We start from the raw sequence: 20,028 nt of genomic DNA, 5'->3' as shown, positions 1-20,028 counted from the left end.
ACTCAATGTCCAGTTACAACCATGGATATACACCTACCTGAAAGTACCTGCATTATATCCAGCATCATCTGGAATTAGCCCTGGCATAGTCCCATCTATATGACTGCTTACTAAAGCACAGGGTTACTTTGATTAAGTGGTGGGCGTGACACAGTAAGGAAGTATGCTGCTACTAAATAAACATATTTCTCACTTGAAAGGGACTTTAAGTAGACTTTTAAGATATAATCGTGCACTACTACTATGTGTGTGGACTGTGAGCCACTATAGCTATCTGGCTAGTACAATTCTGACACATTATGCACTTTTCACAACAATGCAAGTATATACAATGAAGTACTTCATACAATTAATTTTGTCAATCAATAAAGCAGCAGATTCTGTATACGGCAGATTTCAGGCATCACAATATATCACATTCAAAAACAAGGCAAGGAATGGAGCATAGACACGACTTTATGCCATTTTATACAGCAATACGGAGGTTATCACCCAACATTTCCCGCTGTAGTTGATATAATGCCAGGTGTACCCTGGTGCCATAGCCCAGTAATAATGGTTTGCCCTCTTAACTCAGTCACTGCCAGGTGCCTGGCCTCCTCTGATGGCAGGCTTATGACATCCAGCTTGTGCAGAGCTGCAGAAGGATGCCAATCCTGCAGGTCATTCATTGGATAAGAGCATCAGCTGACTGCTTTCAGCCAATGAAGGAGTCTCTGTACATAGAAACATGCACAGAATTGACATTAGCCAACCATTTTAATATATATAACTGATTGGGCTAAAGGGACTCTTCAATCAGTGTAACTATTCTGAGTTATTGTATGGGTTATGGTTCAAGAAAGCTATGGGCGCAGTCACTCTAGTTTGTATCAAATCGTTTCCAAGTGGTTTTAAAAAAATACTGAATGTTTACCCAGGTATCCAAAGCTGACCTACACTGTCTGAGATGACCAAAATAATAATACAGCATAAGCACACGATAAAACAAGGGGTTAACAGGATACGGCAGCGCCTGATCATTACAAACCTTCCACACTTGGCCAGGTTGTCTGCAACCTTTACAGACTAGGATCCTGAGGGACTGAAAGGCTCAATCAAGACTTGGCTGCACCAGAGGGGCTGATCAGCAATATCTTGCTATACACCAGTGTTCAGAGTCTATCGCTGCATAGTGTGAGCGCACATCTAAATAATTGTATACTGAAACGATAAGCTGTAGCAGTTACTGTGCTTGGTGTGTCCCTTTAATATTTCGTTTATAGACATGCTCTGTTTAAAAGAGAGAGGCAGTATGAGAGAGAGAGTATTTTATGGTTACAATACCTTGACAGAATAACATCGTACGGTGTGGTCACTAGATCCAGTAAAAAGCATTGAAGACTTCCCATGCGTATGAGTTACAAGGAGACAATTTACTTTTGATGTGTGCCCTTCAAAGACGCCCACACATTGCCGGGTCTGAAAGACAGCCAAGTAGACAAACATCTTTATTTTGTTTCAAACAGCTTGGATTGTAAAAAAACAAGCACAAGCCAGCGTGCTTCACATCAATTACAATCACAGAACAGTCTTACAAATTAAAAATACAAGCCCTGTTTAAAAGCAGGGAGTACAATTCTTACTGAAAAAAACCTTTACACTGCTAAAATTGATTTAAGTTGGTCTTTTTTATTTGACTGACCAATTCATCTTTCATAAATTGAACAAGGTTAACTTTGCCCAAGCATAATAAAGACTTTGTCCCTAAATACCCAATATGAATTAACAGGTCACGCATCCTAGAAACCGCTTAATTACAAATTAATGTTTATCTGGGTATGACAAAGTAATATGGTGTGGATATATATGGTTATTCAATAAACCAGGAATTTCACTGAGAAGGCAACTGCAAAACCTGGGACAACTTTTATATTTAGAAAAATTCTCCAAGTGGTTTTCTCAACTCTGTTGTTTCGGCATAGCATTATTAACTCCTTAGTCAATTCTCCACAACGCAGAGTTTAGTGGATAACCTAGACAGGCTTAAAGGGACACTATAGTCACCAGAAAACGACAGCTTAATTTAGTTGTTCTGGTAAGTATAGTCAGTCCCTGCAGGCTTTGTGCAGTGAACACTGTCTTTTCCGAGAAAAAGCCTAGGAACACCTCCAGTGGCCACTCCCCAGATTGATACGAGGGGTGCTTCCTGGGGCAGTGCTGCACAGGGTCAGAAATATGTTGGTGTTTCAAGTGAAAGATCATCCTGTGTCTAAGTTAGATGTGTGTAATTTTCAGAAGCAACAAAACACTTGCCCTAGCTTCATTCTCCTTGTTAGTGATCAGTTGCACAATTCGTGTGTCTGCTATAAATATTCCAAAATGAAAAATAATTTTGTTTATTAATTCAATGAGGCAACAAAAGCGTGAGACATCAAAAGCCTGGAATCACTGGGCAAATACTTCATTGTAGAAAACTAAGAAACAGGAACAAATTGTAAGTTTCAACTCACCACAATATTGTAGGCATGGACAGTTTTGTCTGCAGAGCAGGTGTATAGCAAGCCAGAAAATATCTGGATGGCATTGACAGAAGCGCTGTGTCCTTCAAAACATCCCTCTGTGGGTTCCTCATCATCTCCATGTTCAGAGGATACTTCTAATAAAGAGAATAAAGAGATTTACTAGAAGGAAAAGCATTCCAGCACCACAAAAAATAAGCCCCGTACAAAAAAACAAAACCCAACAACAAAAAATACTAACCTGAAGAATTCTTTGACTGCAGTGATGCTCCCTGGATATTAACGATGCTGCATGGTAAAAGAATATAAATCAAAAGCATGAGATACAACTGAATCTCTGCCTGTGGATGATTCTGAGAATTGCCACAGAATGCAGACCGGTTGGACAGTCTGCAATAGTTCATCACATAAAAGAGAGGAAGACAGTAATCTATGTTTTCTCTAGAAACTCTGAAGACAATACAGATGATACAAGGTTGTCATTTTTTTTACATTATGTTTAAATACGTCTTTATGAGAAGCCCTATTTAACCCCTTAAGGACCAAACTTCTGGAATAAAAGGGAATCATGACATGTCACACATGTCATGTGTCCTTAAGGGGTTAAAGAACACTACAGCTCTTTATAGCAGTTATGGTGCTATTAGTCTATGGGGGCCATCTCAACTTCTTGTTTAAACCGGTTTGGACAGATTATTACTTGAAAGCGCCTCTCCTCCACGACCTCCCTCCTCCGGCGATGGGGAATGACGTCTGCCAAGGAGGATCAGGATAAGGGGAGAACTTTGACTCTGCCATGAAATAGGGGTGTATTTTAGGACCACTACACTAAGTGTTTATGAAAACACTGTTTTTTGGTTGAAATAAACCCTTTAATGAATTACCCCCCTATGTGTTAGAATGGAAGAAAGGTTTCAGCCTGAAGAGCTTCTGGTAAAATAACATTAATATTCACCGGTTCTAAACGAATTGTACTTTATACCACAATTCTCTATATGTAAAATGACTCACTTTTGCATACTTTCGTCCATGTAGCCTGTGCAAAGTTCACTGGTGGATGTTACTTCATCATATACCTCTGAATGGCCTTTGCTTGAGTTCACAATATTCATTTTGGATGGGCTGTCTGGTTTGTCATCTTCAAAATGAGAGTCTATAGTTACCACCTCAAACTGCTGAGTAGGAATTTCCACCAGTTCCACCTCAGAATCACTGTCATTATACCCTTTGTTTGTCTCTGCGTCTTGAACCGTGACTTCATGGTCCTGTTCTAGAGTGGAAGTGCTAACTGTGGCTTCCTTAGAATATCTGCGACCTCGAACTTTCCTTAATGGTTTCAAGGAACAGGTGTCTTGTTCTGTGTCACTATTGTCGGGAACATGAGCAGCTCTTAAGGTCTTTTTTTTCCTTAATTTTTTTTTCTTCTTTCCTATTTTTGTTTCAATAATTTGAAGAGTTGACTCTGCTTGTTGCTCTGCTGGTGGACTAGCTAAAGAGTTATTTGCTTCTTGTGAAGACATAACAAAAGCTACAGTTTCGTTATGCATATGGTCTTGAAGTGAGACGACCTCAACCTCAGAGCTGCTATGATTTTGCTTTACGTTGTCTGTTGAATGGATCTGTGATAGGGATTGAACATCTGAATTACTAGGCCTATCAACAGATTCCTCTCGATTTAACGGCGGAAATCCGCTAGTCAGCTCTGAAAGGGACATCGTAGCTGTAATGATGGGATACACAGATGTAGTCTGTTCAGCCTCACCTATCAAGTGATAAAAAAAAAAAAAGAGAGAGATAAGAACAAATTCTACTAAAATCCCTTACAAAGCATTTACAATATTAACAATAATAAGACACAAACAAAACACAAAAAGTAAAAAAAACCTCCCCCTATAGTTAGGCCATATGGGATAAAGTGGGTTATACTTGGACAGAAGAGAAAAGTCTGTGTGCTGAAAGTCTACTCCTATGGTGGTCTCTCCTCACTTACACTAGGCTACTTTTTGGCAGGCTCTATACAGAAAATATTAAGAATTGCATTTCTGCTGAAGATCGTCCACCCCATCCTTCTGCAAAAAATAAACCAGGGGCACGATAGAGGCTCTTTGTCTATTCTCAAAATTCCTTGGGCACTATGGAACGTAGCCTGTTGTGAATGTCCAACAGGCCAATGACAACATGGACACCTCTTAACATGCCCAAAGCAATTATTAGGTTCTAGGCATTTACCTCATCGCTAGAGGCCCCTCTAGATGCAGAAGTGGACGAAACCTGAATTTAGATTTATCTTTACCGTGAGCATTCCTCACCTAGAGGGTTCCATGCTTGTCTGGTTTGACTTAACTTTTTTGTATTTTGTGGATTTTTTTTGATTTTTTTTTTTAAATGGAGAGAGTCCCAATATTTTTATTTATTTTTTTGCAAGTGACCACTAACAGAGATTGATTTTGTTGCCATTTATGATTAGGTACAGTTTAGCAGTTGCAGTTTATCAACCAATTATTGCCTCATATTTCTAATAAGCAATTTTATCTATGTGTACATTCTGTATTGTTAGGTTAGTGTATTTTGATTGTACTCTGATGATAATACACAGTAAACATACAAGTTACACAAAAAAAATGTAAGGACCATTTTGGGAACCATAACAACTCGGGGGGACCTTCTCTCTCCATAACAACTTAATTGCAATTAAGTTGTTACGGTGCCCGGAGTGTCCATTTAAATATAAATGTTTAATTTTGACATTGCATTCCATAAATTTGAAAAAAATAAATACAAAACCTCAGCATAATTAACTTGTTAGGAACAAACAATAAGTAAAACGGGTTTGTGCTGCAGAATAGGTTTCATGAAAAAGATGTACCATTGGCCACAGGAGACGTCACCGCCTGGACAGGTGATGTGACCATGTTTTCCTCTCTCATCTCGGGTGTACACCGCTCTTGCTTGATTGCTACAGATGAATCCGGAACAGCAGGTGCCGACTTGAATGAAGGCGGGGTGCATATCCGTGCTGGAGTCTGTAGGGCGGTACTTGCTGCTGGTGCGTTAGATGACAAATAATGTGGAGTCTCCAGGAAAAAGGAAAAAACATTCCCAGGTGGCACAACAGGTGCTTGTGGCAAACTAGTGTTGGTTTCTTCTGTGATATCGCTGGCTGGTTCATAGGTCCCTATTTAAAGATGAATGTTTTGACATTGAATAGCAGACTGTAGACACAAGGGTTTACATCAAAGGTTGCAAAACAGATCATAAACACAATGCGTTCTCAACAAACAAACATAATATGATGCAGGCGAACATTACCTTGAAGGCCCTGTAAAATCTGTATTCTCTGTGTTCTCAATGTACTCATTTCCATTGTTATCTGAGTAAAAATAGTTAAATTGTAAAAAACATTGCTAAACATTTTTGCAGGTGAAAGAGCATGGTCTTACATTTGTCTGGATAGACACTGTATTTCTCACACTAGATACTTGGTCATGGGTGGCCAAAACATTAGATCTAGCATTATAGGTGGGTATCTACCTTTTGGCCTCTATTCTTGGTGATCAAAGCTTAAAACCACAGTTTGTTTTACATCATTAAAGGAGAAACACCAATTTCCATAACCACTACAGCATGCCGAAGTAGTTTTAAAGAGTTATGGTGCACACCCAGGGTAAGTAGTCAAACTGTCTGAGAATAATTTTGACAACTTATCTGGGGTTTGCTGTCTCCCCTGGAATTAAATGAACTTTATATTGATCACACTGACCAGAATTAGGTTACTCCTAACAAAAAGCATTTATCTTCTAGGGCTTATTGCTCATTTATTTTAAATATCTGACAATTTTGGATTCTTTTGTGAGCAATATTCTCCTTTAATCGTGAGAATGGGCTTAAATAAAACAGAAAACTAGAAGGACCAAGGTCAATAATTTTCATTAAACATTTCTGCATAATTAGGTGAGGAGGCATACACTGGACTGACCTTAGTTATAAAAATATGGATGTTCAAGATTTGTGCACGGTTGGTTCATTACTTCCATTACGGTGAATCTGTCATAACGGACGTAATGAGCAAAAATGCATAAATCTTGAATGTCTTTATTATAACAAATGTGGCAAGATCAACATTTGCTTTCACAAATCAATATATTTCCTAGAAAATCTCACCAATCGAATGCATACATCACATATCAATACCCAACATGTTCTGAGTGTATCCAATAATGAATGGTGCATTACTGAATAAAGTAAAGGAGACAATACCTGTTGCTTTTGAACAAGTAGGTGCTGAACCTCCATATAGGCAGCTTGAAGTGCAGCACGGGCTTGAAGAAGGTTATTATCCATGGCAAGCAAGGAATTATTAAGTTCCTCCTCTCTTAACGAGATCGATAGAAGCTGGTCCACCTGAGAGCGCTCTTCAATAAATAAAGATATACAAATGTTTTGTTTTTTTAAATCACTATCAATAAATGCACTCTTATTGTAAAAGTCCGATATAAATAAGCACACAGCCTCTTGTCCTTACAAGGTCAATGAAATTAGGCAATAACATCCCGAACACATATCTAAAAATTAAAGAAACAGATTGCCTTCCTATTTAACCCCTTAAGGACACAACATCAGAAATAAAAGGGAATCATGACGGAATATTTCCGTTGTGTGTCCTTAAGGGGTTCAAAAGTTAATTAAATATTATCCAGATCTGTAATTTTAAATAAAAATCATCATGCACAAGGTAAAATGTATTCCAGAAAGGGAGCTACAATCAATAAAAGTTTTCTGATGGTGCCAACACTCTTTTTCAATAATGTGCACCTAGAAAGTGACATTTCCAAACAAGTACACACCAATAACCCTGCTTTACTCCTTAATAATGCATTAACATTAACAACTTGTACATTCCCAGGCTCCAATCAGCTCTATTTTTGAACAAAGTATGCATAGACTGGATTTCTCCCATAAATTCCTACACAGAGTTTAGAGGAAATGCAGAGAAATAAATCCATGTACAAATTTAGACCCCTCGGGGAAGAACAGGACTAGGAAATGCCTGCTGCATTATAAGCGAGGGCATTGTTATATGGAAAGTCAAATTAACTATTTTATCCATTACTGTCCTTTTAAAGAAACTACATTTGTAAACTCTATAGAGCATACAGGCAACCATTTTGTGCATCTATGATCTGAGTAGGAGAGCGGTATTGAGCACATGAAATACTTTTGCTCATCCCATTTTTCTGCAGGGAATTTATACAATGAAAACTGCAACAACAGATGTGAAAATCCATTTTAGTTTTTCTTTGTTGAGTAAAAAAAGAATCTCTCAATTGATAGACTGGTTTGTAATTCTAGATGGCTTACCCTTTCTTGCACGTATCTTTCTTCTTTTGCTGTTTCTTTCTAAGCTTGGTATTTCAGGACAAGAACAATCCTTAAAAGAAAAGAAAAGATAATAACTGCATCCATCCCTCCCTCACAGCGTTAATAGGGACATGTATCAAGACAGACCTTTGTTCACGTAAGTGTGAATTGTAAGGACTGCAAAGTGAATTTCAAACTGTGGGCCAAAATAGCGAAGCTGGAAATACAGATTAGAAAAAAGTGGAAAGACGAGAGTACAATCCAGGAGCCCGGAAACATATCAGGGGCTAATAGATTGTCTCCATGTGGAACGCCTATGATCGAACTCCTAAATGGAGAGGGTAACCCTAAAACTAATACATATATGAAAAAGGAATCCACTTTAAGGAGAGGGGTCTTAAGTAGGTGAAAGACCAAAAAAGAGGGGAAGAGGGAACCGTAAATCTAAGCAATTATGTAAAATATATATATATATATTTTTTTTTTAAAGATTCAAAAGGAGGGAGGTGGACTAAATAGTGCTCTGGAAATATAGTAAGAGACCTAAAATAGAAGGCTTTGTGTTTTATACCCCACTTCCTATAGACTGTAAGCTTGTTTGAGCAGGGTCCTCTTCAACCTATCGTTCCTGTAAGTTTTCTTGTAACTGTCCTATTTGTAGTTAAATACCCCCTCTCATAATATTGTAAAGCGCTACGGAATCTGTTGGCGCTATATAAATGGCAATAATAACAATAATGATAAGGAAAAGAGGCTAAATATCTAAAGCTTCAATAATAAAAAACCTCATCTCTCCCTAAAATACCGCAGCACCTTGGACGAGCCACTGCCTACCTGAACCACTCTTTTCTTTATCACTACACTAGCTAGTACTTGTTTTGACTGTATTACTAGTCAATACACACTCATGTCATAATGTATTACCATTAATATGCCATAATGTATTACTAGTCAACACTATAGTCCGCTTAAAAAAACAAAAACAAAACAAAAAACACACTATAGCGTTAGGACTTCATGGAGTCCCTTTAATGCAGTGGTTCAGAGACAGCCTATAACTGCAGGCTCGCTTTGTTTACATTGCTTCCTGGGACTTCCTGGGTTTGGTCCAGCAAAGATTGCAGGACCGACATTCAGCATCTCTGCACAGAGATGCTGAACACTCCCCATAGAAATGCAGTAACTCAACAGATTATCTTAGCGCTGCAATTTGCAGCGCATGCGCACTAACATTCCCATTGGAGAAGCATTGGATTGGCTGGGATCATCAAAATTGATCAATTTAACCCTCACCCAGAGAGGTGGGGTGGCCGTAGCAAGACCGGTATGACAATTTTTTTTTTTTAACACACAGAGAGTTAGTAGAAAAGCTACAGCGTTAAGGGTACATTCCTAATGCTACAGTGTTCCTTAACCACAATTAAAGGAGTGTAAAATATTTGGACTTACTCCTGTTGCCCTTCTTTTTTTTCCAGTCCCTTGTCCGTCGTACTGTTCAGTTCCAGAAGTACAGCTATCAGTACCAACATCGACAGGGGTGCTGACTCTAAAACTTTGGGCTGCGCTGAAATTCACATCCTCGCTAATGCTTTGGAACATGCTTGGACTGTCTGTTGTGCAGTTTTGCACATCTTCCTTTTGACTTTGAGATGTTTCAGCTAATGGAAGGTCAAACATAGCGGCAGCATTGAGTGCAGGAGATGTTATGGAAGCTCGATCAGATTTCTGTTTTGCTGGTAACATCAACGAGTTCACATTTTGTCCAGATGCTGATGGGCTTGGTGGAATACGTTCATCATGCGTCTCATGGCCATGGTCATCGAAGATATCATACACAGAGACCTTGTCCACCACCACACTGCTTTCAGAAAGACTCCGCTTCCGTGCTGACAGAAGACCTGTGACTGTGCCTTCCCAATGGAAGCTTTCAATTCCCAAGTCTGTTTCTTCATCAAAGTCAAGACCTTCTTGTTCACTTTGAACCTGTGCCACCATTTCTATACCAAACCTTGAATAAACAAACACAACCTAATTATGTATTCCAGACCTATTTATAATTGTAATAATATAGTGGTCCAGAAACATTATCTCCATACAACTCAATACAAATGACAGAAACACAATTTTTATCTTGCATTTAAAGGGGTACTCTATATAGTGGACTGTAGTTGTTATGGTGCCACAGAGTTCAAATTTCTGCTTTAGAGATGGTTTTGACCGTAGAGAACCAAAGTAGTTATTAAACCATTCAATATAAAACAAATAGATAGGTGAACAGCGCTAGAAATATAAATACATACATACATAGGATGGCAGTAGTTTCCAAAATAGCATCTTAAAATAAAAAAATAAAAAATACAATAATGGTGCCGTATGCAATGGTAATAGTGATAAATATAGTATTGGTGCCAAAGGAACACTCACGCTTTTTAGAGCTTTATAAGCTCTATTTAACCCCTTAACACCGCAGCCAAATGTACAAGTTGTGAACGAAACAAAACGTAAACAAAACCTGGCATTTGCGCTATATGTCTGTCCAACCGTAATTCACCTCTTTCATATTAAATGCACCCCCCCTTATTATATATCATTTTATTCAGGGGAAACAGGGCTTTCATTTAATATCAAATATTTAGCTATGAAACATAATTTAATATGAAAAAAATGGGACAAAATAAGATTTTTTTTGATTTTTTTCGTTCTACATGACATTTTAACTGTCAATGTCATAATACTGTTTGCTTTTACTGCAATAAAATACACATATTTGTATTCAGCAAAGTCTCACGTGTAAAACAGTACCCCCTATGTACAGGTTTTATGGTGTTTTGGGAAGTTACAGGGTCAAATATAGCGTGTTACATTTGAAATTGAAATTCGCCAGATTGGTTACGTTGCCTTTGAGACTGTATAGTAGCCCAGGAAATAAATTTACACCCATAATGGCATACCATTTGCAATAGTAGACGACCCAAGGTATTGCAAATAAGCGATGTCCAGTCTTTTTTAGTAGCCATTTGGTCACAAACACTGGCCAAAGTTAGCGTTCGTATTTGTTTGTGTGTGAAAAATGCAAAAAATGCCAATTTTGGCCAGTGTTTGTGACTAAGTGGCTACTAAAAAAGACTGGACATACCCCATTTGCAATACCTTTGGTTGTCTACTATTGCAAATGGTATGCCATCATAGGGGTAATTTTCATTCTTGGGCTACCATAGGGTCATAAAGGCAACGTAAGCAATCTGGCGAATTTTAATGTGAAAAAAATTAAACACAAGCCTTATATTTGACGCTGTAATTTTTGAAAACACCATAAAACCTGTACATGAGGGGTACTGTTGTACTCAGGAGACTTCGCTGAACACAAATATTTGTGTTTCAAAACAGTAAAAAGTATTGCAGCAATAATATCGTCCCTGTAAGTGCTGTTTGTGCGTGAAAAATGCAAAAACCGTCACTTTTACTGGCGATATCATGGTTGTAATACATTTTACTGTTTTGAAACACTAATATTTGTGTTCAGCGAAGTCTCCCGAGTAAAACAGTACCCCCCATGTACAGGTTTTATGGTGTCTTGGAAAGTTATAGGGTTAAATATAGTGCTAGCAAATTAAATTCCCTATACTTTCGGCATGGGTGGTCAGGCAGGTCCCGCTAATTGTAATTAATTAGGATACCTAATTATGTAAAATTATTACATAAATATATGTGTAGAATTAATATATGTATATATATACATATGTGTATATATACGTATATATATATATATATATTTTTTTTTTTTTATATTTTTATTAATATATAGGTATATATATATAGTGATATATACGTATATATTTATGTATATAGATATATATATTATTTCGTTCTACGTGTATTTTGATATAAATATATATATTAATATCACAATACAGTTAGAACGAAATAAAACACATCTATATATTTTTTTATATTTTATTTTTAATTATTTATTTTATTTTATTTTTTTACGTATTTACATATTTTTTCCTCGCAAGGACCTCACTCTCACATGACCGGGAGGCACCGGAGGAGGAAGATGTGCCGCGGGGGGGCTCCCTGGGAGTCCCCCCAACCGCGATCGCCGGCGTGGGACCGCCGGCGACCGGGTAAGTTACTAAAAACCGGAGGGCGTACTATTACGTCCGGCGGCGTTTAGAGCCGCTTTTAAAAGGACGTAATAGTACGCCCTCCGGACTTAAGGGGTTAAGGAGCCTGGACGGAATAATCCCCGTCTATAGATTTCTTTGTGATGGTTCAACACTGTGTGGTTCTCAAAAGGGTGAGGTTCATCATATGAAATAGATAAAGATATATACCAATGGTACAGTATGTAAGTGGATATTAAATAGGTAAAAAATTAGACCTACTTACCTCTACTAGAGCAATGACCCGCTCTAGTAAATGGAGCCTTAGGTGGAACAATTCCCACCAAGGGATGTGCTTGGACCCGGAATGTGGGTGGAGCCTGACCCAGTGCCGAGTGACATCGGCACTGGATTAAGGTAAGTCACTGAAGGGGTTTTAACCCCTTCAGCAACATGGGATGGGGGATGGGAGGGAGCATGGCACTGCAGGAACCTGCATATGTATTTATGTTATATTCCAGTTCTGATGTAACTGTCCAACTAATCTAAAATGTTATTGTTCAAAATACATCGTCATCATGCTGCAGATACTGAAGATTTTAAAAACCAGCAAGAATGAGTCTTTACGTTTAGAAATGGTGTTTTACGTCGAGTCTGACAAATCCATTCTGTGGCTCCATAACCACTACAGCTAGTTATAGAGAATTGGCAGGGGCATGGCCAATGTCGTTTTAGATTCATTGAGCCAAAGAGATGATTCCAATGTCACAGGCTAAAAATCTTCTAAATAAGATGTAAAAATGGGTTGCACATTATATGAAATTTGTGTTTACCCTGATGGTATCAGATGATTTTTAGACAATCACATTGCAATATAGCATTAAACAAGGCACTACCACTTTAAAAGGACCAACAAGGTCTTCCTCTTTAACGGGACATGAAGTATTTAACATCACCCTGCAGTCTTGGCATTCAATTCTTTTCCACTTAAGATTTAAGTCACTTTCTTTATGCAGCACTAGCCAGACCTCCTCTGGTTGTGACTCACACAGCCTACTCACACTTACTGAAATACAGTCAATTCTTTTTTTGCTTGCCTTAAAGGGACACTATAGTCATCAGAACAACCACAGCTTATTGAATTTGTTCTGGTGAGTAGAATCATTAGATTCAGGCTTTTTGCTGTAAACACGGTCTTTTCAGAGAAAATGCAATGTTTACATTACAGCCTAGTGATAACTTCACTGGCCACTCCTCAGATGGCTGTTAGAGATCCTTCCTGGGTCATGGCTGCCTAAAATGCATCCAAACATTCAGAGTCTCCTCCCTTTGCATGCAGACACTGAACTTTTCTCATAGAGATTCATTGATTCAATTCATCTCTATGAGGAGATGCTGATTGGCCACGGCTGTGTTTGAATTGTGCTGGCTCTGCCCCTGATCTGCTTCCTTGTCAGTCTCAGCCAATCCTATGGGGAAGCATTGTGATTGGATCAGGCCTCCACTTCTGATTATGTCAGAAGAAGTTCACAGGCAGAGGCAGCAGCTTTAGACTTGAATACAAGTAAGATTTTACTATCTTTAGGGAGGCAAAGGGGGCCAAGGGGGCTACATAGTGGTTTTAACACTATAGGGTCAGGAATGCATGTTTGTGTTCCTGACCCTATAGTGCTCCTTTAATTCACAGTGTGATTAATTTAGAATTATTATCTATGTGAATTGCCTGTCCTAGCTTGCAACAACAACTTAAAACGTTCTATTTCTTGCTCTGTTAAGTGAACTTTATCACACACAGAAGAGCAGGAAATGAGAACTTCTACAGTAAATACACTGTGCTGTCAGACCTGATTGAAAATAAAACTCTTGTTTTTCCCCATGCAGGTCGTGTCACTCACAGCAAGGGGAGCTGCAATTAGGTGATTAAGGCTGCACGGACACAAACAAATGTATCCTATGTGGCAGAGAATTGAGCAGTGAACTGTAGGGTCATGGCCAATGTTGTTTTAGTGCCTATAGTGTCTCTTCAAAACAATGTTTGATAGTTTGGTTGTTAAAGCGTGTGGACCTCTGGATGCCTCCTTTTGAATGCATTGTACATTTTGCAGCATTTCCTTCCCTTTACAGAACACATCCTAAAGAGTTTCAACAAAGGTTATTGTTTGTCATTTTCTTTTGGCTCATGGATAACTTTTGTTGTATTTCGAGAAGCACTGAACAAACTAGAAATGTAAGAATTGGACTGAACAGTTCCAAAATTAAAAACACTCAATCAGTTTTGTCTCTCCTCATTATCCACCCACACCTGCATCGAATTCAGCATCTATAACAGGGATAGATGCTGTGGACTACATCTCTGATAATGCCATAAAATAGACAAAGGATCATGGGAGATGCAGACCAAAACATCTGGAGAGGTCGAACATTGCCTACCCCTGATCTAGAACAACTAAATGTTATCCAGCATTCATAAGTTATGCATATGACAAGAGTAACGCTAGCACCCACATGACACCAAGAGCAGATGCCATGCAACACCCACATCACTTATACGTTCAGCAAATATCACTGATGTGGTGTCTTACTCTTGCCTTGCTTATCCATAAGTGGAAAGGAACGGTTTAAAACAAGGAGCTACTCTAAGGAACGGAGAGCCTCAGCCATTGTGCAAGTCCATGTGCGTGTTCATGGTCAGTCACCAAAAGGAAAATTGTATTTTTATATATTACAATATCACCAAAATACAAGGATACTGGACTCCTCTTTCATGACTGTTCACCAAAATGTAATAATAGGGTCAGTAAATCGGTTTCGTACAAACCTTGGCAAACCCTTGCCCAACTCCTGTTTCTTCTTGGTCACATGTTGGATGACCTGTTCCCAGTTTATATTTCTACGCGACGCATTCAGAATCTGCTTCAGAGTTGGTTTGAGCCCCGAATCCTTGTCCGTTTCACTCTTTCGATGGCCGCTAACATTTCGAATGCGCCGGGCGCTATTTAGGTTAGGTTCTGGAAGATGTGTTCCAGTTTTGCTTCGTGAACTAATATGCCTGGTCAGATCTCTTTGGAGGGAAGCAGGAAGTCCTAGCTTGCTTAATTCAGGTAAAATTGGACTGGATGAATGATTTACACCTTTTTGTAGTTCAAAGTCTGAAACATTTGCAAGATTTTCAGATTCATGATCATCTTGACATTGATGAGCGGTCTCACTGCCATCATAAAGAGCCTCCGTATTTGTTTGTGGACTAAAACTTTTGCATGTATGTTGCATTGGTAACATATCATGATCTGTGTTGGTAGAATTTTTTTCTGGATATGTTTCAATACTTCCAGGATTATCTTCGGATAAATGACAATTTCTAAGCAACGGGGAGGTGCATTTTGATTGTAACACATTATCCACCTGTGCTCCACTGTCAGCTGGGTGATCTTCACCTGATTCTAATGGATCTTCTATGGGTTGTTTTTCATCTTTTACAATGTTTGATACTTCAGGTGTTAGGGTGTCTGGACCGACGGATGCATCCTTCATAAATGAAAAGTAAGGGTTCTGAATGGATTGACTATTTTGCAGCATTTCCTTTGCTTTACGGAGCACATCCCCGAGGGTTTCAACAGGTTCCTTTTGGTCGCTTACTTGTGGTTCTTGGATAATTTTTGTTGTATTTCGAGAAGCACTGCGTAACTTAGAGATGTAAGAATTGGACCGAGCAGTTTCTAAATTTAGAGCACTCAATCGGTTTTGTCTCTCCCCAAAAGAAGAAGTGAACTGCAGTTTTACACCTTTTAAAGGATTTCTTTGATCTCTCTTAGAGGTGGAAGATTTTGCATCAGGTACATTGAAAACTGGTGATTTTACGGAAGGCATTCTAGGGCTCTTGGGCTCACATTGCTCAGCCTTATCTTCCTCAGGTTTATCACAAATATCAGGCATAACTTGATCTTCTATAGTATTTACCCTGTCCACGTTTTCTATTTGGTCTTTTTTTGGTTCATTGTTGCTTAATTCTGTAATTTCAGAAAGTAAATCGTTTTCTAGAGTTTGTTGCATTTCCACGCCCTTTTGTGATGGGTATGGAGTCCATCTGTATGGTTTATCTTTCGAACAGTTATTGGCTTTGCCTGGGCAAACTAATGGTTTCACTGTGGAAGTAATACTGTGTTTTTCCAATAACTCTGACTCAAAAACATTTTCTTGTGGAAGTGTATCACTGGAAAGTTCCTCGTGCTTTCTTGAGCTTGTATCTGAATTTAATAACATTTTACGATTACTGCTGCTGTTTTCTGTTTTTTTCCAGGTGAATCTCTCTTTACTGAACGTATTACAATTTGTCTTATTCCACCCTGGATCTTTTTCTTGTGTTGAATCACAATGCCTTAGATTTCGGTTTCTTCCTTGTGGAAATGTATCGACATTGCCACCAAAATTCCACGGTTTACCTTTGTATGGATTTGGCTGCCAGTTTCCTACACAGTTTCTAGGGGGCAGGACAGGAAAACTACTATTTCCATCATGGTGCCAATGAAAGTTCCTACCTGTGCCTCTATGGTGCCAACTAGTAGGGCCTCCTGTATTTGAGTGCCATGAGCCGCTGCCATGGTTCTGATGACGGTTTGATGGACCGTTTAAATGCCAGCCAGGTCGTCCTCTAGAATCAGGAAGATGCCTATGGTTTACGTTTAGTGCAGGATGCTGGTAATTACACTGCCTAGAATTGGTGAAGCCTTCACTTTGCCACTGCCAGCCCCTCTTCGACGGATCACAGTGCCAATCCTGGGCCCCCCCTTCCTTAAACAAAAGATGGTCTTCTCTTCTCCTCTGGTATCTGTCTTTTTCTTGTTCTTTGGATGTACAGCAGGTATCATCGGGTCTAAAATATTAAACAGCAAAAACATATATAAGTATATAAACTAAAAAGCTCAGTCTTCTATATATAACCACATTATTATAGTCTAGAAACATGTAAAAAGAAACACATTATGACTTACCAAAGTTTGACAACATAAAGAAAATGCTTAATGTTTAAGCAATGAAAATGGTTTTGTAAGTGGCCTGTCCTTCTGAAAGCCCTGGATGAGATTTCGAGTTTGCCCATTTTCATTTAGTCCAAATTTTGCATGCAGGGACTGCTGCAAAACTTGGGCTGATCCTTCACCCTCCCCTAAAAAGAGAGCGGATAGGCAGATTGTGCTAAACAATGAAGCAGACTGCATGTAAATGGATAGCAGCCATCAATTTACAAAAAACTGTTCCACTCATGCTATGTGAGAAGCTGAACTACTTTTTGGGATAAGCTACTCATTTGTAGTAATGAGCAACGCAAAGTTACTTTTTAAAAAAAAATGTGTAAATTCTTTTTTTGATTCTTTATTTTTGTTCCTCTTCTCTCCATCTCTCAGAATCGGTTCTTCTTTCTTTAGATCTGATCCAGGTTTCTTTAAAACAGAAGATAAAAAATTGGGACTACTTTGTCTTATGTATTTTTCCTAAGCTTTACTTTCTTTGACCAAAGAAGGAGCTTACGTCAGCTCCATTTCCTGTGTCAATGAGAAGGGGGATTACTTTCTTTACCCAGGAAATTGAGCAGACTCTAGCCCTCCATGGGTCAGGGAATGTCAGTCGTAGGAAAAATACATAAGGCAAAGTAGCCCCTACTTTATCTTGTGTTTTAAAGACCATCAGATCCGAAATAAAGAAAATAAGATCCGATTCTGAGAGAGAAAGAGAAGAGGAAACTATAGGAGAAAGGTAAGTTCGACGTGACAGTGCCGCTTTAAACACGGTTATAAGATATGAGCAAGAGATTTCACCTATTCAGCAATCTACAAATCATGACTCACTTCAGGATTTCTAACTTCCTTTCCTGCTGCATGGACTTCACACTAGTTTCTACAACTGCTAAAAAAAGCCATTTGATACCTGCTTTTTCAGGTCACCGTCTTTGCCCTCATGTTGCCAATTTTTCAATTTTGCTCAAGTTAAGACATTATGCGAACTCTGAACTCCTAGTTACTGTGGCTTGTTAAAATGATTTAAGTGACGTTTCAGACATATTAGACTGAGCATTAGTGATGTCCCGAACAGTTCGCCGGCGAACATAGCCTGTTCGCAGTCGCGAACACGTGCGATGTTTGGTCCGCCCCCTATTCGTCATTATTGAGTAAACTTTGACCCTGTACCTCACAGTCAGCAGACACATTCCAGCCAATCAGCAGCAGACCCTCGTTCTCAGACCCTCCCACCTCCATGACGAATAGGGGGCGGAACGAACATCGCGCGTGTTCGCCGGCGAACGGTTCCTGGCGAACTGTTTGGGACATCACTACGGAGCATATATCTTGCTACTTCTGTCTGTATGTCGGCTTGCCTTGTGTTTTATTAACACCTAAAAAGTACTAAATCTTTAAAAATGAAACCCGTATCTTCAATTGGTGTACCTCAATCCCCCCCATATTGTCTCTTGGAATGTTCAAATCTGGAGGGATAATGAATGTGTGAAATCCCTTACCGTCAGGGGCAACAGGGGGGAATGGGGGGCAGCTAGCTTCTGGTCCAATTAGGGGTTTTCACCCCTTTGGCAACCGGGGATGGGAGGTGGGAGGGAGAGGGGACCTGCGGTGCCAGGAAAACGGATTGAAAACGGAAGTAAAAAAAATAAATAGTTCCATAATGTTGCAAAGAAGTCACCTGTCACTGCACACAGTTAGGACATTGGCTTAAACATTCTGAAGGTTTTATAACCAATCCTTTAGTGACTAACATCAAAAGAGGATTTTTGTCTTTCCTCCTTTGCCATCTATGATCCTTGTACATCCCCACCTTTAGAGAGAACCCAAGCCGTGGCAGTACTTATGCATAGTAAGTGGCTTGAGAAAAGGTTATTCCACATTCCTAAAACGGTTAAAGAAATGTAGCTGAGCTCTGTCTTCTATCAGCTTATTGAACAGTTCCAGGTGTTAGATCTGACTAGTGTAACTGCAGCTGTGAGCTGAACTACCACTGATTGGAGGAGACTCATTTTGGTCTGGGAGGGAGCAGTCTGTCCCCTGGGAAAGTGCAGCAGTTTAAACCTTTCGTCATTATTCCTGAATTTAAATATTTTTAATGTATTACCTATATGATACATGAATTGTTCCTTTAACCCCTTAAGGACCAACCTTCTGGAATAAAAGGGAATCATGACATGTCACACATGTCATGTGTCCTTAACCCCTTAAGGACACATGACATGTGTGACATGTCATGATTCCCTTTTACTCCAGAAGTTTGGTCCTTAAGGGGTTAAGGGGTTAAAGTAAAAAAAAAAAAAAAAAAGAAAAATATACAAAAATTAAAAATGTTTTGCGAATATGCACCTTATATAGGTTGGTGAGCAAGAGACACCAACATGTATATGGAGTCCCCAACACAGTTGATATACCCAGGACAGATTTAGCAAGTCAAAATGCTCAAGATGACTGAGCATCCCTCAGCACACACACAATATATGTAAGATATATCAATCAAGCATTAACCTAGAAAAAAAAGGGAATTGGGTGCACACCCGGAACATGCATTTCTCACAAGTGGTGCTGCCACAGAGACAAAACGTATACAAATGATGGATTAATGAACAGCGCACACAAAAAAAAAAAAATACAGTTTTACATATTACAAGGCTACCAAAAATTATTTCTCAGCAAACATATATAGGGGTTTCAGTTCCACCATATGGCCATATTGTTTTAAGCCCACCACTACACCACAGTAACCCAATATTAATTTCAATGTGGTAGACAAATTAAATAGTGCGCAAAGAACTAAAGTGTATTTAATTAACACTATCACTTTAATTGTTTAGTTTTGACACTGCATTTTTTAAATTATGTTTATCACAATAATTTTGCAATATATACACACACACATATATATATATATATACACACACACACACACACACACACACACACACATATACACACACACACAATTTTACTCATCTTATCACACTCAAGACTAGTTGCAAACAGCAAATGTTTTTTGAGAAATATATAGATATGCACCCTCCCCTATATACAGGGTAG

The 20,028-nt window shown here is 38.9% G+C and overlaps 1 protein-coding gene across 1 annotated transcript in view; it reads right to left on the bottom strand.

Moving 5' to 3' along the window:
• LOC134583536 (zinc finger protein 106-like) overlaps positions 1-20,028 on the bottom strand; it is an 81,806-nt gene that overhangs the window by 18,330 nt on the left and 43,448 nt on the right. The window contains exons 5-14 of the mRNA XM_063440472.1: positions 14,784-16,835; positions 9,309-9,867; positions 7,860-7,929; positions 6,759-6,913; positions 5,811-5,871; positions 5,368-5,676; positions 3,513-4,263; positions 2,743-2,789; positions 2,493-2,638; positions 1,327-1,461 (exon numbers count right to left, since the gene is read on the bottom strand). Coding sequence (XP_063296542.1) covers positions 1,327-1,461; positions 2,493-2,638; positions 2,743-2,789; positions 3,513-4,263; positions 5,368-5,676; positions 5,811-5,871; positions 6,759-6,913; positions 7,860-7,929; positions 9,309-9,867; positions 14,784-16,835 — 4,285 coding nt within the window. The remainder of the gene's footprint in view (positions 1-1,326; positions 1,462-2,492; positions 2,639-2,742; positions 2,790-3,512; positions 4,264-5,367; positions 5,677-5,810; positions 5,872-6,758; positions 6,914-7,859; positions 7,930-9,308; positions 9,868-14,783; positions 16,836-20,028) is intronic.

This window comes from Pelobates fuscus, chromosome 13, assembly GCF_036172605.1.
Source record: "Pelobates fuscus isolate aPelFus1 chromosome 13, aPelFus1.pri, whole genome shotgun sequence".
Lineage (NCBI taxonomy): Eukaryota > Metazoa > Chordata > Amphibia > Anura > Pelobatidae > Pelobates > Pelobates fuscus.
This window is presented reverse-complemented; position numbering and strand designations above follow the sequence as displayed.